At 43.6% G+C, this 24453-nt stretch overlaps 2 protein-coding genes across 3 annotated transcripts in view; one reads left to right on the top strand and one right to left on the bottom strand.

Moving 5' to 3' along the window:
• Window positions 1-1980: 1980 nt before the first annotated feature.
• PMAIP1 (phorbol-12-myristate-13-acetate-induced protein 1) lies at window positions 1981-5400 on the top strand. The gene is made up of 2 exons (XM_041419272.1): window positions 1981-2256; window positions 2580-5400. The coding sequence occupies exons 1-2, from the start codon at window positions 2205-2207 to the stop codon at window positions 2777-2779; spliced, it is 252 nt and encodes an 83-aa protein (XP_041275206.1). The 5' UTR covers window positions 1981-2204; the 3' UTR covers window positions 2780-5400.
• A 5527-nt stretch (window positions 5401-10927) lies between these two features.
• Window positions 10928-24453, bottom strand: part of PDZD2 (PDZ domain containing 2) — a 138136-nt gene continuing 124610 nt past the window's right edge. For both annotated transcript variants that reach the window (XM_041419592.1, XM_041419583.1), the window contains exons 20-24: window positions 24111-24228; window positions 20975-21076; window positions 18378-18648; window positions 16308-16442; window positions 10928-14976 (exon numbers count right to left, since the gene is read on the bottom strand). In XM_041419592.1, coding sequence (XP_041275526.1) covers window positions 14810-14976; window positions 16308-16442; window positions 18378-18648; window positions 20975-21076; window positions 24111-24228 — 793 coding nt within the window. In that variant the 3' untranslated portion in view covers window positions 10928-14809. The remainder of the gene's footprint in view (window positions 14977-16307; window positions 16443-18377; window positions 18649-20974; window positions 21077-24110; window positions 24229-24453) is intronic.

The raw sequence follows: 24453 nt of genomic DNA, 5'->3' as shown, positions 1-24453 counted from the left end.
CTGAATTACTAACAGCAATGTTCATACAGCTGAAGGGACCCCAAACACATCGGATCAAGGAAATTAGCCCACATGCCATATACCAGCTGAGACACAAAGGCAACACATCCTCAAAAACATTAGAAACTTCTCTGTGGCCAACCTGAGCTGCTCTGACACCAGGTCACAATCTGGCAGGGTGCACTGTGTGGTGCTGACAGAACCCATTTACTGTTTTGAGAAGGGCCTTGCAAAAGCCTCATCCAGCTATAGCTTTCATTTAGACATCTCACCCTGAGAAATGTCCGTGAGCTCGCACCACTGCTCCTCCCAGATGCCAGCCCTGCAGCACCACTGTGCCAGCTGCCTCCTGTCGGGCACCAAGGGGGCTGTGTAGGCACAGGGAGAGAAATCAGCCGGGCTTCAAGTGTGCCATCATTCTGGGAAATAGCAGGGAAAAGGCTGTCTGCACTGAGATGGTGAATGATTCCTCTTGTAATGGAACTTCAAAGTCACCAGCATTTCTAGACACTTGACTTCAGAGGCTCCTATCCCATAGAATGGAGACTCTCAACATCCTGTTGTGGGTCTGTATTGCACTATGACATTTTAAGTTGTGTTTTGATGGGAGAGGTAGTAATTTACTGACTCTCAGCCACAAATCAGTTCTTTGTTATGTCTGACCCATTTGTGCTTTCTTTACATCAAGCAGTTTTAATTTTCCCCTAAAAGCAGAAGTCCATGGCATGTGCCACAACATGAAATATCAACTCTCTCAGAGACGGGAGGCAGATGAGTGACCCACATAGCAGTGGCAGCTCTCCCAACATTGTGCAACAATCACAAAAACATGAGGGTGACTTTGTTCCAGCTCTTGCTTCTTGCAAAAAAACACTATCTAAAATTACAGCAGGCACAGGTAAGTGCGGCATGTGTCAGCCAGAGCCATGCCATGCAGACCCTGCAATGCCACAGGGAAGTTCCAGCTGGGGGGGGAAGGGGCCCAAGCTGCTGCAAGTGGTACATGAGTATGGGCTAGCTTGGGGGCTAGCTTTCCCCATGCTTGGTTTGAGGGCAAGGTCACCATCACTTTGAATAGAAAGAAGGTTTAGAGAATTGGGGTTGCTCAGCCTGCTGAAAAAGAGGCTCTGGGGATTCTTTATTGCAGCCTTCCAGTACCTGGAGGGTGCCTATAAGAAAAACTGGGACAGATATTTTAGAAGGGCCCTTTGCAATAGGACAAAGAGTAATGATTTAAGCTAGAGGTGGATTGATTAGATTAACTATAAGGAAGTTTTTCATTTGCATGGTGAACTACCAGCACAGGTTGCCCAGAGAGGTGGTGAATGTTCCATCCTGGGAAACATCCAGGGTTAGGTTGAACGGGGCTTACAGCAACCTGATCTAGTTGAAGATCTTTCTGTCTTTGTGGCTACAGGCAGCAAAATACAGTGAGGCTGGTCTAGACAACCTTTAAGAAGTCCCTTCCAAATCAAACTATTCTATGCTTCTGTGATAATAACACACTCTATCTGCTTATTCTGCGTGTCCAAGCACCCTCCATCCTTCCACCTCTTCTTCCTTGGTATCATTATTACAACCCTGTCCACCTTTCTAGGACCACCACCACCGCAAGCACAACCCACCCTCTCTCATCTCTCTTTGCCTAGAGCAAGGTCACCTCACCCTTCTGCCTCTTCTTACCCCACCGTTCATCTCTCCTGAGCCACCACAAAACCCCGCACACCTCCATCCCCTTTTGCCTCAGCACTCCGCATCCCTCCACTTCGTCTGCCCCGCGCACAGCCCATGCTCCCATCTCCTCCTGTCCCGCACAGCGCATCCCTCCAGCCCTTTCCGGGCCGGCAGCGTAGGCGGTGTCCCGGCCGCGGCCCCGCTCCGCCCGGGCACGCCACCGCCTGCCCGCGGAGCGCGGGGGGCGGGATCCCCGCGCCTTTTCGCTACGTCAGGACGGAGGGAAATCCCCGCTCAAGTCGCAGCCGCGCTTTTAGCGCCGCGCTCCGCCTCCGTGCCGGCAGAACGCCGCTGCCACCGACCCGAGAGCAGCCTGGGCGCCCCGTGCCCCTCCGAACCGAGCCTGAGCTCTCCGTGTCCCGCCGAGCCTGGGCGCTCCGTGCCCCGCCGAATCGAGCCCCGGCGCCCCGTGCCGAGCCCCGCCGAGCCCCGGCGCTCCGTGCCCCGCAGAGCCGCGTCCCGCCGCCGCGATGCTGCCCGGCCGGACCCTGCGCAAAGCCGCGCCGCCAGCCGCACCTGCAGGTACCGCAGGGTGAAGGGAAAGAGCGGGGACGGGACGGGACGGCATGGCATGGGAGAGGGACGGAACGGGACGGGACAGGGACACACCGTCCTGCACCCGGGCGCTGCTGCCCGGCTCCAGCACCGGGTGGGCGGCCAGCGCCCGGCGCGGCTGCGGGCGCCGTGCGGAGGCGAGAGGGACACAGCCGCTGCTCCCAGCGAGCGGGGGGCAGAGAGGGTGCGGGGTGGGGTGTGCTTCATGATGAGGAAACGGTGAAAAACTGGACAAAAAGTACCGTACTGTGGGGATCCCATTAAAGCGGCAGCCACGCGCGTTTCCGCAGGGCGCGAGGCGGCGGTGGAGTGCGCCCTGGAGCTGACCCGCATCGGCGACAGGTGGGACCTGCGGCAGAGGCTCCTGAACCTGCTGGCCAAGCTGTTCTGCCCCGGAACGTGGGCTGCCCGCGGACACGGCGAGCGAAGCGGGGGAGGACCTTGGCTTTGTGGGATTGGAAGAAGAGGCTCCACAGACATCGGGAGATGAAGAAACCTCAAATCTCGCTGGGTTGTATTTAGGTGACTGCAGCCGCTGGAGGATGGCTATCACATGTTTTCTCTGAAGAATGTTACAGCAATACTGGCGTATGAATGCAAGGTGGGGAAAAAAGATAACGATGGGCCAAGCCCCTAAACTGTGCAGTGGTGACTTGGGGCAAGCTGGTGACGTGGGGAGATTTGGGACAAGACTGAACTTGCCCTTCACAGTGGTCCGAGAACACTTTCAGGAACCCAGTTTTCCCAGTCACCCTCTGGTCCCAAGCAGTTCAGCGTGCCTACAGGATGAAGCAAAAAAACATCCGTCAGTCTGTTGGAACTTGGGATCACACGCCACACAGAAAAAGCCAGTTGCTGGACCTTTGACTGCTCCTCTTCTCTAAAGTGTGGATCCTGCTGGACAGGGATCTAGTGGTGGTTATTAAAATTTCTTAAAGACAACCACTATCTTTATTGGAAGGTTATTTGTTACAGGATATTGTTTTTCGGACTAAAAGTTGTAATTCTATGAATTAACACAGTGTTGCATAGTTCTAGTCTATAGTAAAAATATATAGTATAAGTTTATATATATATATAGTATGTATACATAAAATATAAATGTGTGCACTGCTTGTGCATGTCATAAGTATTTAACTATTAATCAAAAGTTGTTTGTTTAATCTCAAGACAGTATGAAAATATATTCAAAACATGACAAAACTCAATATAAAAATGTATTATATAAACAACAAAAAAGGATCATATTTTCTGATGATAAAGGAAATAAATCATGCTTCAGAGAGGGAAGCATACTTTGGCATTATATAAGATATGTATCTGAACATAAATTACACAAACACAGATACATAGGTAATTGTGGAAGGATTCTTTCAATATTACAAAGAATTTCTTGATAACAGTACAATTCTGCTGTGTCTTTATAACTAACAAAATAACTTCAATAGAAGTAGATCCTAAAGTTGAATCTCAAATTTTGCTGAGAATGTTATTTATTCAAAGAAAGCAACTACCTCTCTTTGAAGAAATAATAGAATTGAGCATTTCAGTGGTACAAGAAAGTAGCCTTGGATTTTTGAATGTTTAATTATACTTATGGACAAAGGTTCTTACCTTGTGCTTTCTTTCCATTTCATTTCATGGCCTCATTTCAGTTCCAGAATGATGGAGCTGTGGCAGCACATCCAGTGGCTGGTTACATGGGGATGACCCATCTCACTAAGGGGATATTGCCTTTGGCTGGCTTCGGAGGAGCTGACCTAAACATATTGGTTGCTGTGAAGGCAAACAGTAAATCTGCCAGTCAATTCATGTCAGGCTCCATCCTAAACAGTATTTTTCATGGGTCCAAGACAGCAAGAAAAAGGCTGATGCTGTTTCATAGCTACCTCTAAGGTCACTGGTGAGAGCTCCTTCTCTTAACTACTCTTGTATATAAGCACATTTGCATTTTTAAGGCTGTATAGTTACACTTTGTTATTTGTGTCTATCCAAATTATGTCTTCTCCTCTCTTGTGGTGAATTCTTTTTTGTATTTATAATTTATTTTTCTGTTACATCTTCTTAATCAGCCTTTGCAAAATTGTCATTATGTAACTCTGGTCACTCTCACAGCCTGTGCAGGGGCTGTTATGTATTGACACTGACTTCTGTCACTGAGCAGAAGCTGACTGACTTAGCCTTCTTTCCACACGGAAGACTTAACCCCATCCATCCCAGTGGTGTTACAGGGAGCACTGCTGTTGGCTTGAGCCACATGTATGGTTCCCTTCCCCTCTAAGCGAGCCAGTACCTTTTCAGGGAGAACACAATATTTCAAAAATAGCTGTTATTTATCTTATACTGCAAAGCAGTGCATTTTACTGACATGTACATAGGTCAGTTTTTCGGGTACTAAAAAATAAAGGCCAAGAGTTTCAGAGCAGCAGAACATCAGCTCCCAGGTTAGCACTGCATCCAGCTGGGCAAAACTTCATCAAAGACATCTCCAGCTTGATAAGAAGGGTTGCTGTTGTATATCCTGTGCTTGGTGGAGTCTTGGAATCTTCATCAGGGACAGTGAACAATGACGATGCCTATCTGGAACTCTCAGAAGAACTCAGCATTAGCATCCACATTAGTAGCTGAAAAGTATGTGAATAAAACTGTTCTGTTCAATGAATGCTGCTTTCAAAGTGAACCGGAAACGGGGTGTGGATTTGTAGAACCCACCCTGTTCTTCAGGCTGTAGCACATATAAATATTACCAAAAAAATGTATACTCATAAATGCAGTCATGGGGATATCCAAGTTTACTGTTAGCACAGTATTTGTCTGCCTAGTTATGCAAAGACTATATTTGCTTTTTTTCAAATGTTTTAGGTTTTTCTGTGCATTGTTAAGAACGGCAGTGTTTAACAGGAGCTCAGGAAAAAGGCACAGATGCAAGAGGTCAGTGCGAGTATATGACCAAGTGCTTGCTGATGTCCACCCTAGATTTCTTTTTTTACTTCTGCAAAGGTTCTGCTTTATGACTTTATCAACATGAGTTTGTTTTCCTTAAGGCCTGTTCTGGATGCGTGCCAGATGTGTTGCTGTATGCCTCATGCATGTGTCTTGAATACTTGCTAAGATAATAAATACAAAGTGTTTACGAGAAAAATGAGTCACAAAGTTTGCTATCACTCGGGTTTTCTTCTGTGGATTGTGAAAGCATGATTGTATTGTGCAAATTCCTTCCACGCTTCCATGTCAACAGGGCAGAAGCAGGAGGGCAAAAGCAGAGTGCCAGCAGGTATGCTTTCGTAGATTAGGCTTTGCCTTCTGCCTTTAAGAGGAAAAAAAACACAACCATGACCTTGAACTTCAAAATGAGACACCTATTCTAACCCTTTTTGTTAACTACTGGCTGCAGAATATTTGGATGGTATTGGGGGCCCATTACTTCTACCAGAGGAGCTGCAGCTTTGTAAAGGAGTGTTCCTTGTAAAGGATAGACATCCAAGTTAAGGGTTTTGTCTAAGATGCAGGCAGAAAGGAATACAGCATTTTGTCAGGCAAAGTTTTACTTTCACCACATTTCGAAGCTGGAGTTTGGGAAGAGTGGGAAATGATGCTGCTCATCACAAGGGAATAGCAGGGGATAGTGCAGAGCACGTTCTTCTTCCCTAAAGCTGGAACCCAAACGTGTCCGTGCAGAGGAGAGCCTGAGGTCCTCCCCTGCTATGCCAAGCACATCAGCAGGCTCCCTGCTCACTCACTGTGCTGCTTTTTCCCAGCTTCACAGGCAAGGAGCACCACCTCTGTAGCTCACATTCCCAGTGCAAGGAGGATTAAGAACTTCTGGGTCAAACAGACTTGTTTCTAATAACCAGAAAAAAGCCCCAAAGAAATGCAACTCCCTGTTCTTTCCCACCAGCAGAAGCCAGGAAAATTTTTACTTTGGAGGGCATCAGTCTAGTGAAAAGTGCCACCGTAGGTGCTGCACAGAGGTTTCACTAGCAAATCATACTTGTGTGACTCATCAGACTTGTGAAAGCATTCAGACACTCTCACCTGCTTCCCACTGGAATCTGGTCCCTCTCCAGCCCTCCAGAGCAGTGTCCAGTCACCTACACAGCATGATGCTTGTGACCTGCTTCTCCCTAAAGGGCAGATGGAAAAAAAAATCCTATCACTGGGGCATGGCATTGCAATCTAAATGCACTTGACTCACCCACAAGCATCTGATATCAAAAAAGCAAAACAAACCCACCTGGCGAAGCAAACTGACAAAGCTGCCACCCTGTAACACTCTCCATTTACCAAAGCACCTGGCTGGACAAGTGCAGCCCTGGGTCATGTTTGCACCGTGGTTCCCTACGTGAAAACCAGCCTGGCCCCCTCAGCCAGCTCATGCCTTCACACCTGAGACGGGATGCACAAGTGGTATTTCCCAAACAAAGTGACAGACAAGGAGATACTTCCTCTTCCCCTCATGAGATGTTTTTGCAAATCAGCTGAAAAACAATGTCTCATATGCTGCTCATTATTTTTAGTAGACACTGCTGGATGGGACTAAGTTGAATCACTTTCCTCCCATTAACACAAGAGGGTGTGAGGGGATGATGTGCATCCATGGAGGCGTAAGAAGGCCGGACAGGAAGAGTTGGGGATATAATGCATTGCCTTTCAGTCTGGCAGGGTTTCCCCTGAAGCAGGTGACTGTCTGATGGCAGCACTGTCAGTGAGCAATAGTCCCAAAATCTGTTACAGCTGTAAACAAGGGTCCTCACCCAAGTGCGTCAGGACGTTGTCTGGCCCGTGTAACAAACGGGCCACACCAAGGCTGCCCTGCCTTCTCATGCATGGGCTCTTTGCAATGCAATTCTCACCAGCCCTCTGAAAGCATGGAGGCTTGTGTCACTCCTTCAGCAACAGGAGATATCCCATGAAACAGCAGTGGCCACAAATGAAACAGTTTCAGCCATTTCATCTTCAGCCATTTCATCTTTGGTGGCTTTGGTGTCAATCCCTCAAACCCATGAAAGGATGTTGGGAGCACCAAGAGGTTCAGAGGCTCGGCTCCTTCATGACATGGTCATCACTTGGAACCTTTTGGTAGTGGACAAGGCAGCTTGCAAATCTCAGGAAAAAAAAAATTACTTTCAGCAGCACCCCCAAAAAAGGCCAATAATAGGATGCTGGCACTTCCTCCTTCAGCTTCTGGGTCCAAGCTGGGATTCCAGTCCTCTACTGCATGGCAGAAATTAAGAGCAGCATTCTGCTTCTACCTTCCCATTTGTGCTCCTGACAAGGATGTGACAAAGCTGCAACAAAGGCAGGAGGCCACAGTCATATCTGCCCTGCTTGGGATCAGGAATTAGGGAGGCAATTTTTGACACGAGCAGCTGGACACTGGACATTACCCAGCACCACCATAGCACATCAAGGAAATGGCTTTGGTATGTAGGGAAAAATCTAAGGAATTTCAGCACCAGGTAACTTGTTTGCTCAGTGCAACAGTATCAGACTGATTCAGCTGCACAGAGGGGTGAGGCCAGCACATATGCAACTATCAGTGGAAATGCAGGAAATTCTGCATTTAATATTGACTAACTTCAGAAAATACCCTGACTGACACAAAATATCCTTCTAGTCACAGCTTTACACTCCATGGGACAGAAGGACAACTTCTTGTTTTAGGGAATGACGTTTATTGCATGAAATGTTCTTTCATATCATCATTAAAAGTGAGGGTTTTTTAAAAGGAAATCAATTCTTCCAATCATTATTAATTTGTGAAGTATTTTAGCTGGGTCAAGTGCTTTAATAAACACAGCTACATGAAAGAGGAAGTAATGACTGGCTTTCCCTATAAACAGAGTCCAAAACGGGCTTTTACTAAAGGCTGATAGAGACAGTCTGGTTTCAGCCATGCTCATGAGAAGTAGAAACACTTAATTTACCAGAAGTGGTGGAGAATCAGTCCTAGATAATGCAGATCATTCGCTCCCCAGACATCTGTTGGTATGAGGCTGGGCACAGGAAGAAGGGGCTACAAAAGCAGTTATACAGTATTGCATAGAAAGGAAAAAATCAAGTACCCAAATGCTGGACCAAAAATCTCCCAGCACCAGGCAAGAAGGCATGGGCCAGGGACTGGCAGCAGGGTGGACATGTCACCTGTGCAGCTATGACTGGCTCTGTGGCTGACCTTGCATGGCCATGGGCACCACGAAGTGCAGCCCAGGGTCATGGGCTGGGAAGGTTTTACTTCTTTTTGTCATTGCAGTGATGTGCTGCCCTGTGGCATCACTCCTCTGTATTCATGGGTGTCATACCCAGCCACCACCTGCCCTGATCCTGGCCAGCCAGATTCCAGGGTGGCCTGTGGGAACCTTCTCCCCAAGGGCCCTCCTTCACAGCATCCCAGCTCGGGGACAGTGACCATTAGCATCTGGCCAAATGTGATAAAGTGGCATTTTTGATACATTCCTGGCAATACAGATAAAGGAACAGACACACTAGAATCACAGACCCTATTCAGATTGCATTCAGTGATGCCAGCAGGGAACAGGAGAGCAGCAAAACTGTAAAAAAATGAGAAATGAAATGGAAATTTTTAGGTAGAATCATGTTTCAAGTTCCTCATTTTCCGATGCCCTAGGGCTTTCACAACTGAGAGAAGTAAAAATTTTCTAGTACTTCACATGTCTTGGTGGATAAATGAAGTCACATGCACTAATCCATTTACAGGTAAGTTCGTTGTGTCTTCTTGCTTTTGTATTCCCCTTTACTTAGTTACTGACTGTGGCAATTCAGATTTCAATTAAAGATATTAAAGACTAATCTTACAAGAGCCAGGCTGCTTGGAGGGTTGAGCCCTGCTGAGCCCAGCTCAGGACATGTGTTGGAGAAATCAGGACAGACAGGAAGATGGATAAGGGGGAGTCAGTGAAAGAGAAGAGAGGAGCTGGGCTGGCCCAGCACTGGTGGCAGCAGGGGTGAGCAGAAAGGCAGAGGAAATCATGACTGAAAATATTTTCTTCTTTTTCACCATGTGGCCCTGGGGGGAGAAGCCAGGCTCCAGTTGGGGACACATGGGCTGAACCAAGCTTGAGGGGACTCCATATATCATCCTACAGCTTCCCATCCGTCTCCTTCCCAATCTGCTGGTGTTATGCCTTGCACAGTTTCACTACACAACAGCACGACTCGGCAGCATCCCTCATCACCACGGCTGTGTGCAAGGCAGAGGGATAGGGAAAAAAGGGTCCCACGGCAAATGGAAAACTGGTATAGCACAAAGCTCCGCCTCTTCCCCTCCAGGCCAGGAAAGAGCCCACGTGCCCAGAGGGCAGGGTGGGAGCCAGCCACACTGGCCTTTCCCACAGGATGAGTCAGCAGAGGCTGTGGGCTTATCCCTCCTCACGAGGTGCTTGCTCGCTTGCACCCTTGCAGCGTGGCACCCGGAGAAGGAAACCGAAAGCAAAACCAGCGGCTTCTGGGGCACAAACCTGGGGAGGGGGGAAATGCCCTCTGCACCACTTGCATAGGAGGGCAAATGCCTTCCTTCTCCTAGCACAAAACCCCACCTGGCCCTTTCAGGCAGCACTGTGCACAGGACGAAATGGTGAGGCTCGCCAGGCCTGGCACAAGACGCAGGGAAAGGTCAGGACTGCCCTGTGCCATGTGGGAGTGCTGCTGCAAGTGCCCAACCCGGCAGGCAAACACAGAGCCTGCAATGCAGATATAAACACTCCAACTCACCAGGCCCTGCCTCCAGCTCAGCCCTCCCCACAGCGACCAGCTGATGTGTCAGCGTGCTGCCATTCTGGGCACCTCCAGCATTCCACACATCAGAGCGGCTGAGAGGAGAACTTTCTGGGCTGGCGCATCTTTCCGTGAGGAAGGCTTGCTCTGGCCTGCTGTGCAGTGACTGTGAAGTGACTTGTGTCTAGAAGAGTGGCCCACTTGGTGCAAACCTCCCCAGTTTGGAGGCTGTGGTCTCCACCTCCCATGCTGAGCTCCACTTCAGCTCCGCTCCATCCACAGAGTGTCTCCAGCCCAGCCTGTTCCACCAGCTCACTGTGGCTTTGAAGGGAATTTTATCCTCAGAGTAGGTGGGAAACTACAACAAATACCAGGTTAGGCCGAGCTTTATAAAATCATTCTCTACACACACAGTCAGGGTCTGGGCAGGAGGTACAGTTTATAGGCAGCATGCTCCACGGACTGCTGCTTTGATGAAAACTCCACATTTTCCTGGAACAGGGACAGGAAAAAACAAGATACCGAAGCAGGTTTTATAAAATATCTCATACCACTTCTTAAATGCTTGAGTCCTCTTCACACTGGCACTTTTTAAGAGGGTACTGTTTTAGTTCTAGCTTAGATGCACACATGGATAGCATTTACATAGTCTTTGACTGCTCTCTCTGACATCCTTTCCCTGTGATGCCAGTTCCAACTGTGGACCAGACAGACTCTGGCATAACAAATTAAATATCTAGAGGAGTACTAAGGATACCATTTATTTTCAAAATCACTAAAAAACCCAAGCAAAACAGTTTATGGCAATACAGATTGACATAGAAGGGACAGAAATCAAAAAATGTACAATCTATTTCATGTTATTGCACTGACTTTTTTATAATATACAAGGCATATTAAACAGTTTTAATTAAAAGAAGTTTTATTTATATAAATAAAAGTGTAAATATACAATATTATACAATAAGTGTATCAGACTACACACAAAATCTACCTACAGTGGGATCCCCATTTCTCTCATGAGCTAGTCTACTCTTCATCAATATTTCCACTTGTACATTTACATAACCTAAACATAGAAACAGGTAAACATTCCCATCTGGGAACACTTCCTTCAGAATTTGACAAGAACCACTGCAGAACATTTATCAGGGTTAATTTTAAAGTGAGGGTCATTAGGAAATATGAATCACTTAACAGTTTCTTAATATTTATCTGTCCTTCTATTATTTTTTTTAGCAATAAAATGATCAAATGTTTTTCCCTCCCTAATCTCAGAGTTTTCAATACAGATGCAGTCCCTAGAGAAGCTGGAAAGAGCTTCCAGGTACAAAAGGTTGCAGAATATGCAATGGCAGCATCTCACTGCTCTCATGTCCATGATGTGCACCTTCAGCTGCCCCAGGCCTGGATGCACCAAAGCCCCAAACCTTCTCCATCTAGGAGCAAACTCCCCTTTTATGTGGAATGCCTTCAGCTCCCTGGTGAAGAAGTGCATAATTTCATCTTGATTTTTTGCTCTTCTAGGATGCAGCTGCCAAGTCTCTGCTCTCCTAGAGTTTGGCCAACACTCCAGCAGGGTGAAGAATCACCATGGGGACTGATATGCAAACAGCAAGGCCAAAAAATGGTTGAGATCCTACTGAATACTGATGAACTAATGCAACATCCTCCATCATTTTAGTGCGATCAGGCTCTCAGAAAAAGAACATTTACTTCGCCAGGTGTGTAACCAAAATTCTACTACATCTGCTTGGTCTAAGCATCTTGTCTGTAATACAGCAGACACCCATACTGCATAAATCCTGGAGCTTTTTAAGGGCATGTCACCCCAAGAGAGATGTCAGGAAATGCTGCTGCAATTATACCAACATCAGTGAAGATGTTGTTCTTTCACAAGGAAAAAAAAAGGTATTTTCAGGAACAGAAACAATCAGGGTTAAATACAATTCTGCTTGCTCTAATGTTAGTAGAGAAGTGTTATCTTTCTACCCATAGTAACTATTATCAGATTTAAAACATTAAACCTATCTTTTAAATTATAGCTACTACTGAATCACACACAAAAATCCCCATTTCTGTTTGCTGTTACTCAGCCAACACTTATCTACGTGCATGTAAAATAAAATACTGAACAGTATCTGATTACTGAAAAAAAGCCTTCTAAATCACTCACAATGAACAGTACCTGCAAATAAGCATCTGAAAATACCACCACGTATCATCTTAAGACACCTCAAATTAACTTTAATTTACAAAATGAAGACTTTACCTTTGAGCTCACACCAGTTTAGGAGTGAGGGAGACATATGCCTCCCTGAGATGGAACCTTCGGAATTCTAGACTGTGGACTGAATAAAATGCCATTGCCTAAAACACAACTGTGATTTACCACATTAAAGTAGCAAAAAGTCAGTACTGCACTGCACGTATTATACGTATACAGGTATGCATTCACTACGCTGCATTAAATTCCACATGCATTTTATGTATCTATTATACACTCTATTACAGTCGGATTTTGGTCATTCCTGAACAAGGCCTCACCATTCAGCTGTCCCTGCTGAATTATCTTCTCCCTGTTTTTCAGCAAATATGCAGGGGTAAGCTCTTCTATCCCATCACAGGCCTGGAATCTGTGTGGTCCTCCAGCCCTAAGAGCTGCATCCTCCTGAAGCCTCTCCCACCTCGGAGGTGACCGGAGGCATGGACCAGTCCCGACAGAGTGGCTGAGCTTTGGGTTCTCAGGGGACCCAACTCCACAGACATCTCACAGCACTGAACCTGAATTAGTTTCAGCAGAAATCCTGCAGGCAAAGAGCTGTAGGACTACATACAGTATTGCCTTTCCTGTAACTAAAAGCTGCATCTCTCCCTGGATTCACATGCTAATATGTCACTGAAAAAGAATTAAACCTATTTATTCATTTTTAGGCAAACATTGCACAGCTTTTCTATTCATCTGGTCTCAGGTTGCCTTGCAGAACTGAATTTTCTTCTGCTCATCATGAGCTGCAGTCTAATGAAACTGTCACAGAGATGAACCCAAGTGAGTTGCTCCACTAACCTGGAAGCAATTGCTTCAAGCACTGCTGAATAAATGTAAATAAACTGAACTACAGTATGATCTTGGGGAAGGGCCAAGTGACAAGCCCAGACCTTTTTGTAACAGCTATGCAGTGTCTTGGCTCACTGAAAACAGAGGCAGCACTTCAGACTTGGACTGGTTCCAGGCCGAGGACTCTTCACCCTGGGCATGTTGGCTGCAAGCAGTCTCCAGCCTAATGTGATGTACAACCTGAGCACTGTGGAACAAACAACTTGTTCTCAGCTGATAAGGACACTGGCCCATTTCCTCCTATATGCATTTTATGTTGTTTAGCTATCCCAGATGTAGGAAGAGAAATAACAGAGTCTAATCTCTTGCACCCATACACTCCCCTCCCAGCACTGCAGACTAAGCAGCGTGGCCCACTACTGATACCTCTTCTGTGAGGAGAGGTGAGAAAATCCAAACTAAGCTCCTGTGGCATTGCAACCCTTTCTCTTCTGCTGTATCCAACACCATGGTTTCTCCCATCTACACAAACAGTTTTCAGTTTCACCACCCAGAACCCTCAGTATTAGCCCAGTCCTGACGCAGTTGGGTGTACTTGCATCATCCACACACATATCCTCAACCCACTCTCACACAAGCAAAAATAAATACTGGACAGGAGAAAACAAAGAAGACCAATTAAAAGCCACCACAAATATGGCCAGCTCAGATTTAATCTGTTATAATCCCCATTTTTAGATCACCACTTTTCAGCTTGAGTCTTTCAAGCTGGGCAGCCTTAAACCTCTTGAAGATAACTAAAGGCAGCCCAACTTGCAGACGTTCTTAGCGGTCACTGAAGTCTGTGGGATCTGTGAGTGCTCAGCACCTGAAATTATCCCCCTTTTAAAAATATATATACTTTAAAGGTGCCTAACATTAGAAGCCTAAATTTGAAAATTCAGACCCCAGTTTTTTATCGCCCCCATTTTAATAATAACTAACAACTCAGTATACACCTTGGTGGACAATCACCTATTATCTGGACATGATTTTCTTACAGATTTCTACTGCATTAACACCAAGTGCTTTCAGATACAAGTTGCACCTAGAAGTAGATTCAGCTGTAGTGGATGCTGAGTTAGTTCATTAATTTTAAGAGGATTTTTCAGCTTTGCAATAAAATGCTTGTATTTTAGGCATACGAGTTGTGCAAAATTATACTCTTTTGTCATGCACTTTTAGCAAAACTGCACTTAGAAGAATAAAGTGAGATTGTTCCAGACATTCTCTTATTACAACAAAAAAAGGGACCAGACCCTAAGGAAATGTCCTTAAGTCTTATTTCAGCTAAGTGATATAGTACAGTCTAAAACCCACCCTTGTCAACAGGATGGCAACCAACAAGTTCTACTACCAACACTCTGCAAGATACTAAAAATATCAGGGACAGGCACAGTGTTATTTATCTCAGTCAAAATACTTTAAATCAAACCCAGGAGAGGTCTTGAAGTTCCAATAAAACTGCCACATAATACAAAATTGTCTCTAACTTTTGGCTTCCTTCATCCCCAGTCATTAGGTGAGATCTTTGAAGCTCATCACACTCTTGCTCAGTGGTTCTCCAAGGCTCTTAGCACCTCTCTGTAAAGCATTAAGACACTTCTGTGTGGCTTTATAAACAAAGACAGCTTTTAGACAGTTATAAATGGTTTGTCTTAGCAAGTGTGATTAGACGTAGTGCTTCCATCATACTGCAGTTCTGTGTTTTCTGATTAGCAATTGAACAGGCCCCTCTGGCACAGATTTAATGATGTTCCAGGCATCGTAATGCATGAGCCCAATTAATGACTTCCCACTAACAGCAAGAATTTCATCTCCAGTTTCTATGTTTCCAGATTGCTCTGCAGCACCACCTAGAAGCAAAAGTGGGGGAAAGTCAGTGTTAAAATAAAAAGAAGTGAGCCCACAAAAATCTGCTTTCCACTGGGATGAAACAAACCATTTTTTCCAACTTAATCCAATTTCAATACAAGTTACTAATGTTCACCCCAGGTCTAGCAAGCTACCCCATGCTGCATCTCACAGAAAAGGTTATTTTAACCAAGATAAAGCCTTGCTCTCAGAAAAGATGTCTGGTTTTGAAGGAAACAACATTAGTGTATGAAACACGCTGAATATTATCTCTGTAGTTCTAAGAAAACCTGGTTGATAAAATAACCATGAAGGTTGTATGTGACATGGATGTACTTTCTCAGCTTTAATAGGGTAATAGGCAAATAATGCAGCAGACTGTAAAACCTGGGATGAACAAGCCAAACACTGATAGTAAACTTTGGACAAACACCACTCACAGAAAACTCCTAGAGCAAGGCATACCCTTCACTGCTGATGAAAGTATGTTTTCTGTAATGATAATTAAACTAGCATGAGGCATCACAGGGAGGGGAACAGGACTGTATGTAAGGATGTAAATGAATGAGTTTAAAAACTAAACATACCATTTACCCTAAGAAGCACTTTCTAGAGAGGGAAAACACACACACACACACAAACTGATAAGCAATTCAGTAAATACATGTTTGACTTCTTTATCTTGATGAGGGAATAAATCACTGGAAAGTAATTCTGTAAAAATGCTGTGCACATCCAGAGTTTCAGCTTCCTTCAGAAAGGGCCTGACTTTTCACTAAACTGACACGTGACATATGAAAGTCACAGCAGAGTTCTGGCATGGTTCATATAAGTTTAACTACCTGTTCACAAACAAAGCACCCATGACTGGCAGTTTCTGACTACAAATGTCCTGTATTCTTAGCAAAACCTAACATTAACATTTCAAAAGATAAAAATATGCTAAAATTCATAATTGGGCATATTGCAGGGCGGTGCTTCAGTACCACGCTGATTCTATGCACTATGCATTTCTTAGAAAAGAGAACTAGGTAAGGCATGAATGCCTTAGACCACAACATAGATGATTGCTGCTGTATTCTAATGTCTAGAACAGTGGACAGACCCACATTTAGTAAAGCAGACTGCTCCACATTTACTAGCAGATGCAATCCCTAGCCATTCCCAGGAGCGTTTTTCTTTTAATGACCACTTTGGTCTAGTAACTGGCAATAAATGAGAGCCACAAAACCCACCCTTTCTTCAAAAAAATGCTGAGTACAGTAATTGAAATGTCTGTACAATGCACAGACAAAAGGAAAACTGGGATACATCCACTGCATACATGTAGTACCTTTAAATATCCTTTTTACAAGCAAGGGCTTATCTCCAGCAATGGAAGCTTTTCCACCATCGAGACTGAACCCCAAACCAGCAGAGGTTTTCAATAATTCAACGCAGATTACATCATTCATGTCCAGGTTTGGATCTGCAATTGAACATGCACAGCATCTTGTTATGCAGGTAACAGTAAACAGCAAGTTGTGTTTGGTTGGTTTTTGCTTTTGGTGCAGTGACAGGACAATTCAGAGTTCAGTTACTCAGACTAGGAGATGCCACCAAGTTTCTCAGAAGGGAATGTACTCTATTGTAGCTGTGAGTGGGAGACAGTAAAAATGCATTTACACACAGGGACATTTTCATTTTACATGTTCAAAGAAAACCTGCCAAGGCATCTTTTTTTGGGCAAAATTATAGCTAGCCAATTTAGCAAATACTCTAAATATCAACAAAATAACAGAAAAATTACAAAAATAGGGAGTGGAGAGCATTTCTTCTTTCATTTACTCCCTTTGCTTATTCAATGAACTATATCTTTTCAAGTAACAGGAATGAATGAAATATTTAATTAAGCAAACATGTTCCATTCTCTTAAGCAAAAATCTGTAATAATTTACTAGGGTGAAAAATTGTTTCTGGTCTCTTATCTATGTATTTAATTATAATTAACTGTAGTTGTACCATGCCTCCTACATAGCAGATATTTCTGAAGAGCAATATTGCTGTAGCTGACTTAAAACATTATTTTGCTTAGGAGGAAATAAATCTGCAGTTTTGGAAAACAAGATCCCCTTTGCCTTGTGTGACTATAATAATTATGTAGTCTTTGTTATCACAAATTACTGCTACTGTTATCTTGGACAACTTTGAACATTATCTACAACATCTGGAGATGTCCTTCGGAAGGGTGGAAAGATGCTCTGAATAACCCAACGCTATTTTGTTTATGAGATAATGTTGCCCCCTAGTGCCTGGACCCAGCAGATATTCTGCGTTTGTCAGGGTGCAGGATGTAGGGAGTTTAGGGCAGAGAGGGATTCTGAAGTAATTACACAGATTATATCCATGGGAGCAATTCCAGAAAGGCTGATCCATTAATTAACAGAGTGCTTTTTTTCTTTTTTTTTAAGCTGTGTTACAAAGTCGTATCATAAAACCCAGTGTAAGCACAAAACAAAAACTTTTGTAAAAACAAAATAAAAGAAACTACTACAGAAAAAAAATCCCCACGAGAAGAGTAATGATTACATCCAACAGATTAAAAAGAATCAAGTGGCAGCTCCATGTCCTTGTTGTTGGAGTGGACAGAGCTGAGTGCCTGGTGTTGCCCTGGAGGGGGAAGAGGGAAGCCCCTGGTCATCCTCTGCTCCCAAGCAGCACCACCCAGATAGATGCTGAAGGGGTTTGGGTCTTAAATCTCAAAAAAAATTTCAGAGGTCTCTTCCTAACACCCCAGGTGCAGTCTTTACACCAAAATGCTGTCTTGTTCCTGAACAGGAACCTAATATTCCACTAATAAATTTCCATTTAAACCATTTGTCTCTACTTTCATATGGGATGGCTGACTTAAATAGGCTTACTTCCATTTATTGCAACATAAAAATATTTTTTTCTATGTTTCTAGTAGAAACAGTATGAAATCTGCTTTTACAAAGAACAAGCTCAGTCCCTATGCTTAATAAATGGCAGGGCATGGGACTTTCTTTTTAACATTTTTAAAAATTATTTCTGGTTGTTTTCTGTCTTGCATTGACTACTGTTATTACTTAAAAGGAGTTTATCCTAGATTGGAAGAATATGCAGAACCACTTACCTAAGTAGAAATTGGATTCAGCCCTAAATTAGGTCTTCTAAGTTTGCGCCTCGTTACAGTAATTAAAAAAAAAAAAAACACAACACAAACAACCAAACCCCAAACTGCATTTAGGTTCCAAAGAGAACAAATAAAATTTAAAGGTAATTTCATTTTCTCCCTTCAATCACATAAGGCACAGACGCTCTTAATCTAAAACACATGGACATTTTTCCCTTCAGTCTGCTCTGCAAAGGAATCCTTCCAACTATTCTTGGACAAAGATCATACCTGTTCCTATTTCCATGGAAACATCCTTTCCAGACCCCACACATTTTCTGCCAGTAGCTGATATCTCGAGTCTGGAGGAATTGTTTGTTTTGTCTTTTTCTTTCTGGATGACAATGACTGCATATTTGTACAGCCTTGCCTGATGAAGAGTATTCAGGACATCCCCATGGACTGAGCTTGCCAGAGACTTGCCATTGATTGACAGAACAAGATCTCCTCGATGGATAGTCCCTTCTTGAGAAGCCACTCCCTTTGAAAACACTCTGTGGACCTACAAGAAAGGTAATTTTAACAAGGATGTTTTAACCTCATGACCACACACAACGTTCTATAGGCCATGCTGAATAGAGACACTCTACCAAAATTTGCAGCCAGTGCCCACTGCCTGCATATCAAGCACACAGCTTTTGCTCCAGTGAACACTCTCAATGTGACTAGACAGAGCTCCATTTGGGGATGGGGGAATTCAGAGGAAAAGACGCTGCAATTGCACAGTAATTTCTAAGCCAAAGATAAACCAAGCCAGCTAGGGAATGTAATATCACAAATCACTTATGCTTTCTCTAAACTCCTCAAAGGCCTTCAGTTAGCACAGTTGAAGTGACACAGAGGTTAAATCCACGTCCGTGCCACAGCAACCACCAAGAACACTGTGGTGTGCAACACCCGCTCCCCCAGATCCCATTGACTGGGACATGCATTCTGTGCTGTTTTCAAATGCACATTTCTAAACATCTGTGCACAGAAAAGCTCTGACTTACTGCAGCTGTACAAGTATTTAATTGTTTGCCTCAATATGGCTGATCAAATATCATGCAAATAGATGGAAAGGGATGATTTAGCGGCTTGAAATGCATTTTTCTAGAGAAAAAAATACTCTATTCAGGGTGGATTAAACTTTGAGAAAACTTCCAGCAAGTTTAGATGTGTGTCATTTACAAAAATGAACTCACTAAAAGACTCAAGACCCAGTATTTAAGGACTTGCCTATTAGGCACTCTAATTTTAGCAGCCAGAATATGGTTTCCCATGGAGACAGTACTAGGTCTGCCAAGCAAATGTTCAAGGCAGCAAATCTGTGGACACAATTCTGCATGGCATTATCTTTAGGAATTTATCCTAATACCCAGACCAGCAGGAAGGCATCAGAAGCCTTTTGGCTGCTATTCCATCTCATTGCAGGGCCATGCTGAGATGGGCACCTGCTACAACCCCACAGATCCAGTGAGATAAATTTCCAGCCAGTCTAAGCCAGCATTCAAAGCTGGAATAACAGCCTCAATAACAGATGAAGGCATGCAAATGCAAGTGGAATACAGGGGTCATGTCCAAAAAATCTGCTGCCTTCCCTCAGTTGCTCATCTCCTTAGTACCTCGAAGCTCACTAGGCATTTCCATTTCTTCACCCAAGAGTGGATATAACAGCCCATCTAAGCAGCTCAGTACCCAGTGGCAACCTCAAATCTAGCTAGGACCCAGAATCCCAGTAGGTCAAGAACATGATTAAGATCCCTTTACACCCTCTGAACAAAAAGCATCAGGAAAGAGCAGGAACTGACACTCATTTGGCTAACAGAATTCAGGAAAAGGAAGTCATCAATTCCTTGGTCTGAGAGAGCCCAAGATCTTATTTTTTAGGTAGAGTTGCAGTCTCTAGGTAAGGAATTCTCTAAGGAACTCTCTGGGGTGGGACACTGTTGAGCCATCCTATTGTTCAGTGCTGCCACTGTTTGCGCCAGAGACAGAGAAAAACTTATATAGTGAAAGAAGTAGAGGTCTTCACTCTAGACTTTGACCATATTCTAACTTAATGACACTTTAATATAAAATATGTTTATTTATATGGGTCTTGTCTAAATGCAAAACACAGAAGATTCCTGCAAGGCCTTCTGCAGGCCCCAAAATTGAGGACACATCTTTCTTCTAACCTCAGCATTTAATGGATCTCTCTCTTTCAGGGCAGAATTTAAATGTATATTTTGTGTTAAAAAACCGATCACACAGGACATGAGTTTTCTTGGATTTTTCTGTCTCACTGATCTGTTTTTGAACAGTCACTTTTCACATACCAGTATCTTATCTTTGGTTCAGAATGCTGCTTAAGACTTAAAAAAACCCTAACCAGACAACAACTCTCACTTATGACCACCCACAGGTCTTACTAACTCAAAACAAACTCGTGACATGAAATCCATCATGTTTGCTGAGGTCTGCAACAATCAGTCTCGTGATCTGAAAAATTCTTCAAAACCTTTGCTGTACAGTTTCCTTTCAAAGGCTGGAAATGAAAGTCTCCCCTAAAAGGCTGTGTGCACTGCAGCTGCATGCAGAATTTTATTTACATGCATAGGATTTAGATCTAGCCCACCCCACCCACTAACAGATTTTTAAAGCCTGAAAGCATAATTGTTATCCATCTCCAATAATAAAAATTACACTTCCCAGACACTCTGATTTCAGTAGCAGATGGTAAGCTGCTGCTTCTGAGAGACACTGTGAATAACTTGCAGTGAGTCTTGATAAACGAGCACTTGATCTAATCACCAGTCTACTTTAAAGTGATCTTTGTAGAAAAATGACTTGCAGCCATCACTTACTGTGACTGATTTCTGTTCCAAGTCTATTCCCCCAGCAACACTAAATCCCAGGCCAGCTCCTTCTTCTTTGTGCAAGACTACAAAGTACGTGTCCTCTTTGCTCTAGCAGAAAAATGGAGGTGCACAAGAAGGGGAAGAAGAAACACAAAACCAAAGATTAAGACCAAGTACCCACACAAATGACAAAATTCCCAGTACCCACAAATTATGGCAGGTGAAAAGAGACAACTCAAGGAATTAAAATTGAGACATTAAATGCATTTCATTTCATGTTACAGAATGAAGCAGCCATCTAGGATAACTCAGGTGACAAGAAAGATTTCTTCAGTCAGTCCAAGGTTAGGAAACAAAGTTAAAATTAAGGCAGTGAAGTGGCATTAAACCTTAGGCAGCCTAATTTTTACAGGCAGTAGTCAGTTTTGCATTGCTCAACATTTTGCAGTCAAAATTCAATATTCCCATACACCTTTCTGGACCAAGCATTGTACTCTTCAGTGAATTAGTAACACTTTTGTTATACAATTTCTTCTTCTTCGAAAGAGTAACACAGATGTAATGCAGCAGTTGTGTCACCCTCTTCTCAGCAGGGCTGGACAATCCTGCAAGGAGCAGTGGCTACATTACTGAAGCTTGGGAAGGTCAGATGGGACGGCAGAAAAAACTGTTTCACTTGGGAAACGAAAGTAAGGAGCCTGTTAGTGACCTCAACACGACTGAGCTGCGCTGTTGCAGAAATGAAAGCATCCTGCACAGGAAAAAGATTGGTGCAGGTTTGCATCCAACAAGTCTGACAGTGTCACAGAGATCACATTTTGTGGTATAAGGGAACCTACAGAAAGGAATTTGGTGGAACACAGTACCTATCTGTGGGGTAGAGCATCAGATGTGGGGAGTAGAAAGCAGGTATCTCAGCTTTTCCCCAGGATCCTATCTAACACCAGTTATTTCCAGAAACTGCCAATACTCAAAGTAACAGCAAATCATTAGAATCCAATCTCAATCTCAATTTAGCGTCAAATGCTATATTTAGTTCACTATACTCAACATATTAATTCAGCATCTGCCTTTGGTTTCTGACGGCACAGGGAGCCACAGATCATTAGATTTTGTGAAACAACAGTCAAATTCTTGGTCTCATGGCATGTTTCTCTGCCACAAAGTGTCTGTGGAAGATTTCCTACACTAGAGGCATTCCTGCCATGTCAGAAACTGATGTCACCCTGCTCCACATCACTGATCCATCAGCACTTAAGGGGAGAGGAGCAGTGAGGGCAGAAGATCTTTGTCCACAGTGTTTTGTAAATGTAAGACCTGGCTCACCTGTACTCAAATGAGAACAGCTTTATGTCTGGCTAGAAATAATAAAATCAGTTAAGTAACTAGGCTAGCCCCTTTCCAAGCAATGGAAATACACATATCTTTGACTGTTAAGTCCTGTAGCAATCCTTTTTCTTCAAGAGATCAGGCTCTTCCCAACCCATGATATCTCAACTTAATTTGTTTACACTGGTGAAGGAAGGAAAGAAAGTCAGAAGTTCATATGTTAAAAGAGTTATCCAAGGATCATATGTGTTGGGCCAGTGAACAACACAGTCTGGATACTGGCTTCCCATTCCCAAGGTGCATTCCCTCCCTCCCCAGCCCTCAAATCTGCTCCTTGCCAGCACACATAATATTGGGCAGAGATCTGGCTGTAGATGCTTACTGCTTTACTTGGACACACAAAGGACACACCAGGCCTCCAGTAATCACCTCTGTTTAGACTCTTAGCCAAAGATACCAGTCATAGAGACCTAAATAAAATTATCATTTTAAAATTAATACTAGTAGAATTTATTAAATGCTAGCAGTAAATTCAGCACTGTTTAATGTAAAGGATGGTGACAAACTCTTCCCAGAGAAGCTCTCAGTCCAAATCAGGCAGTCCGGCTCATTTTTCAGCAACTGGATAACTATGAAGAACCGTTCTATTGTACATTCAAAATCCACCATTTGAATAGCATAAATTTTTCCAGAGTATGTGCCACACTGGGCTTAAATATGGATAAGAAACTATGCAGACAAGGAGTGCATTCCAAAAAGCATTCAGCTTTATAAATATTTGAGCTCTCAGGCTTTGAAAAGTGGCATAAATAAATAATCTCTCCAAAAACACATGCAAAATACTTTAGAGAACACTTAATTATCTCTGTCCAGTTGTGCAATCCAGTCCTAATTTTATCAGTAAACCTAGCTAGCCCTCTTGGCTCACCAAACTTTTGAGACTTGCATTCTTTAGCTATGCTGTCCCCTGGAAGGAGATAAAGCTGGATATTTTGGGAAGGTCCTTTTCCCCCCAGCTTGTTCTATGTTTGAAATTGCAATCTTTGTGAACAAAACTCAAGAACACTCTAGATGCAGCTCAGCCAGCAGTTATGCAGACCAGATGGCAATTTCCCTTCCAGCAGTGTCATTATTTTATCAACTTCTGTTCTGATTTAAAAAGGATGTGGATATATCCCACAAACAGAAACACCAAAAGTAGGGAAGTAATGTTCTGGCAGGCACTTCACTTTGGGAGCCTTCTTCAAACACCTACATAACACCTACATAAAGCAGGTTATCTTGATACAGAAAACAGTTTCCACAGAAGAGAACAGAAAGGCCACAGGAGTCTCTTATAAACCCTTCAGCAGCCACATTGTGGTTTTCAAGTTCAGCACTGAACAAAATAAATTCAATTTCTGTGAGTGCAGCTTCTAGCAAAAGGCAACAGGCATAAAGAGGAGCAGAGCTTCCCCCTGCATGGTGGGGAAACTGAGTCTGACCCAAATGGCTGGTGGAAAGCTAAATTCTGTTGTGCAGTTACTGGGGAGCCCAGATGGAAGAATACTTTTCCACTTAGAATAGGTCTATTTATTGTGACTCACAACTGCTTCTGAACTTCCTTATACAAAAAGCCGTATAAAATTATCACACGTTTATAGCAGGCATTTAAAATGAGCATTAGTAAAATTAACAGTAACTGCAGTTGATAGTAATAGCCTGTCATGGGACTACTGGAGGAGCCTTGAAATAGTGTGGAAACGATTTTATCTACCCTTAAGAAAACCCTCAAAAATCCAACAATAACTCAGTCTTATCTTGTGGGTTTTACCTTTACTTGTGCTTTGACTTCTTGGAGCATAGCATCAACATCATATTTTGGTACTACCACTGCCAAAACAGATTGCAGTTTTTGCTGGTCCAGGCTTGAGATGAGCAGCTGATCCAAGCTAAAATAAACATAAAAAGACAGAAGAGCTCTGTATTTCCCAAATTTGTAGAGATGCATTTCACATATACAGTGTAGGCTGTATTAGGATAAATGACAAAGAAGGAATCTTGAAAACTGATAAGTAATTGTGTATGCTGGGAGAATAGGAAGGGGCAGAGACGAGTATTTAAGAATAACTCTGAAAGTGAGTCCCTGTTCTGTTCCCCTCATCCTTCCCTAATGG

This window comes from Onychostruthus taczanowskii, unplaced genomic scaffold (assembly GCF_017590055.1).
Source record: "Onychostruthus taczanowskii isolate IOZ18803 unplaced genomic scaffold, ASM1759005v1 scaffold108, whole genome shotgun sequence".
In the NCBI taxonomy this organism is placed as follows: Eukaryota; Metazoa; Chordata; class Aves; order Passeriformes; family Passeridae; genus Onychostruthus; species Onychostruthus taczanowskii.
Note: the sequence above shows the minus strand (reverse complement) of the source record. Positions and strands in the feature narration are given on the sequence as shown.

Excerpts from the sequence above, each read along its gene's own strand:
- PMAIP1 (XM_041419272.1), top strand. The coding sequence starts at position 2,205 with ATGCTGCCCGGCCGGACCCTGCGCAAAGCCGCGCCGCCAGCCGCACCT. Across the intron at positions 2,257-2,579 it reads GCCGCCAGCCGCACCTGCAG|GGCGCGAGGCGGCGGTGGAG; the intron begins GTACCGCAGGGT and ends GCGTTTCCGCAG.